Consider the following 771-nt stretch of genomic DNA (forward strand, 5'->3'; position numbering starts at 1 on the left):
TTAAACGACCTGTTTTGTTTTCTGACCTTTGTGCCTCAATATTCAATATGTCCTTCCTTTTTCTTTCAGGTGACAGGGTGTAATTTCTAGCAAGTCGAATGATCGATTAAAGGCTTGCTTCTTGGTTCATAATGATGATGATGATGATGATAATTACTAAGTTGCTGATGGTAATGGTTATGATGATGATAATGATGACAACGATGATGATGATGATGGCAATGATGTTGACAATGGGGATGATGACAATTACATTGGTGATGGTGATGGTTATGTTGATGAAAACGGTAATGATGATGATGATGATGATGATTATACTGATGATGATGACAATCATGATGCTACTACTGATGGTGATGATGATGATGGTGGTGGTGGTGATGATGATGTTTAAATCATATGAGAGACACCTACGTTAACTCCAGTTCTCCAGATTTGGTCACATCATTGAAGTTGTCCATCATTTTCCGGTTGTTTGTTTCAGGTAACAACAATGACAATAGCCCCGCGATTATGGAAAGTGCTCCCATAAGAATCATTGGCATTATTCGACCAACCTTGCCAGAAACCAAATCTGACTGAAAAAAAACAGAAAAAGAAACAGCAATTTAAAAATATGTTTTGTTTATTTTGTTGTTGTTGTTGATTAAACCCAGATCATTACTGAACAAGCATACTTATGGTCAAAGTTGTTAACACCATGTCCATCCTGTGCTAATTTTAGCATATATATATAGGCGTAGAAGTGGGTTTATGTTAAGAAGCTTGCTT

The 771-nt window shown here is 36.1% G+C and overlaps 1 protein-coding gene across 2 annotated transcripts in view; it reads right to left on the reverse strand.

The window, feature by feature from the left end:
• Nucleotides 1-376: 376 nt before the first annotated feature.
• Nucleotides 377-771, reverse strand: part of LOC106883913 (organic cation transporter protein) — a 13467-nt gene continuing 13072 nt past the window's right edge. The window contains exon 5 of one of the 2 annotated variants that reach the window (XM_014935051.2): nucleotides 377-578. In XM_014935051.2, the coding sequence (XP_014790537.2) occupies nucleotides 411-578 (168 nt within the window). In that variant the 3' untranslated portion in view covers nucleotides 377-410. The remainder of the gene's footprint in view (nucleotides 579-771) is intronic. The other variant, XR_008265023.1, reaches the window with a different exon arrangement.

This window comes from Octopus bimaculoides, chromosome 10 (genome assembly GCF_001194135.2).
Source record: "Octopus bimaculoides isolate UCB-OBI-ISO-001 chromosome 10, ASM119413v2, whole genome shotgun sequence".
NCBI classification, from domain to species: domain Eukaryota; kingdom Metazoa; phylum Mollusca; class Cephalopoda; order Octopoda; family Octopodidae; genus Octopus; species Octopus bimaculoides.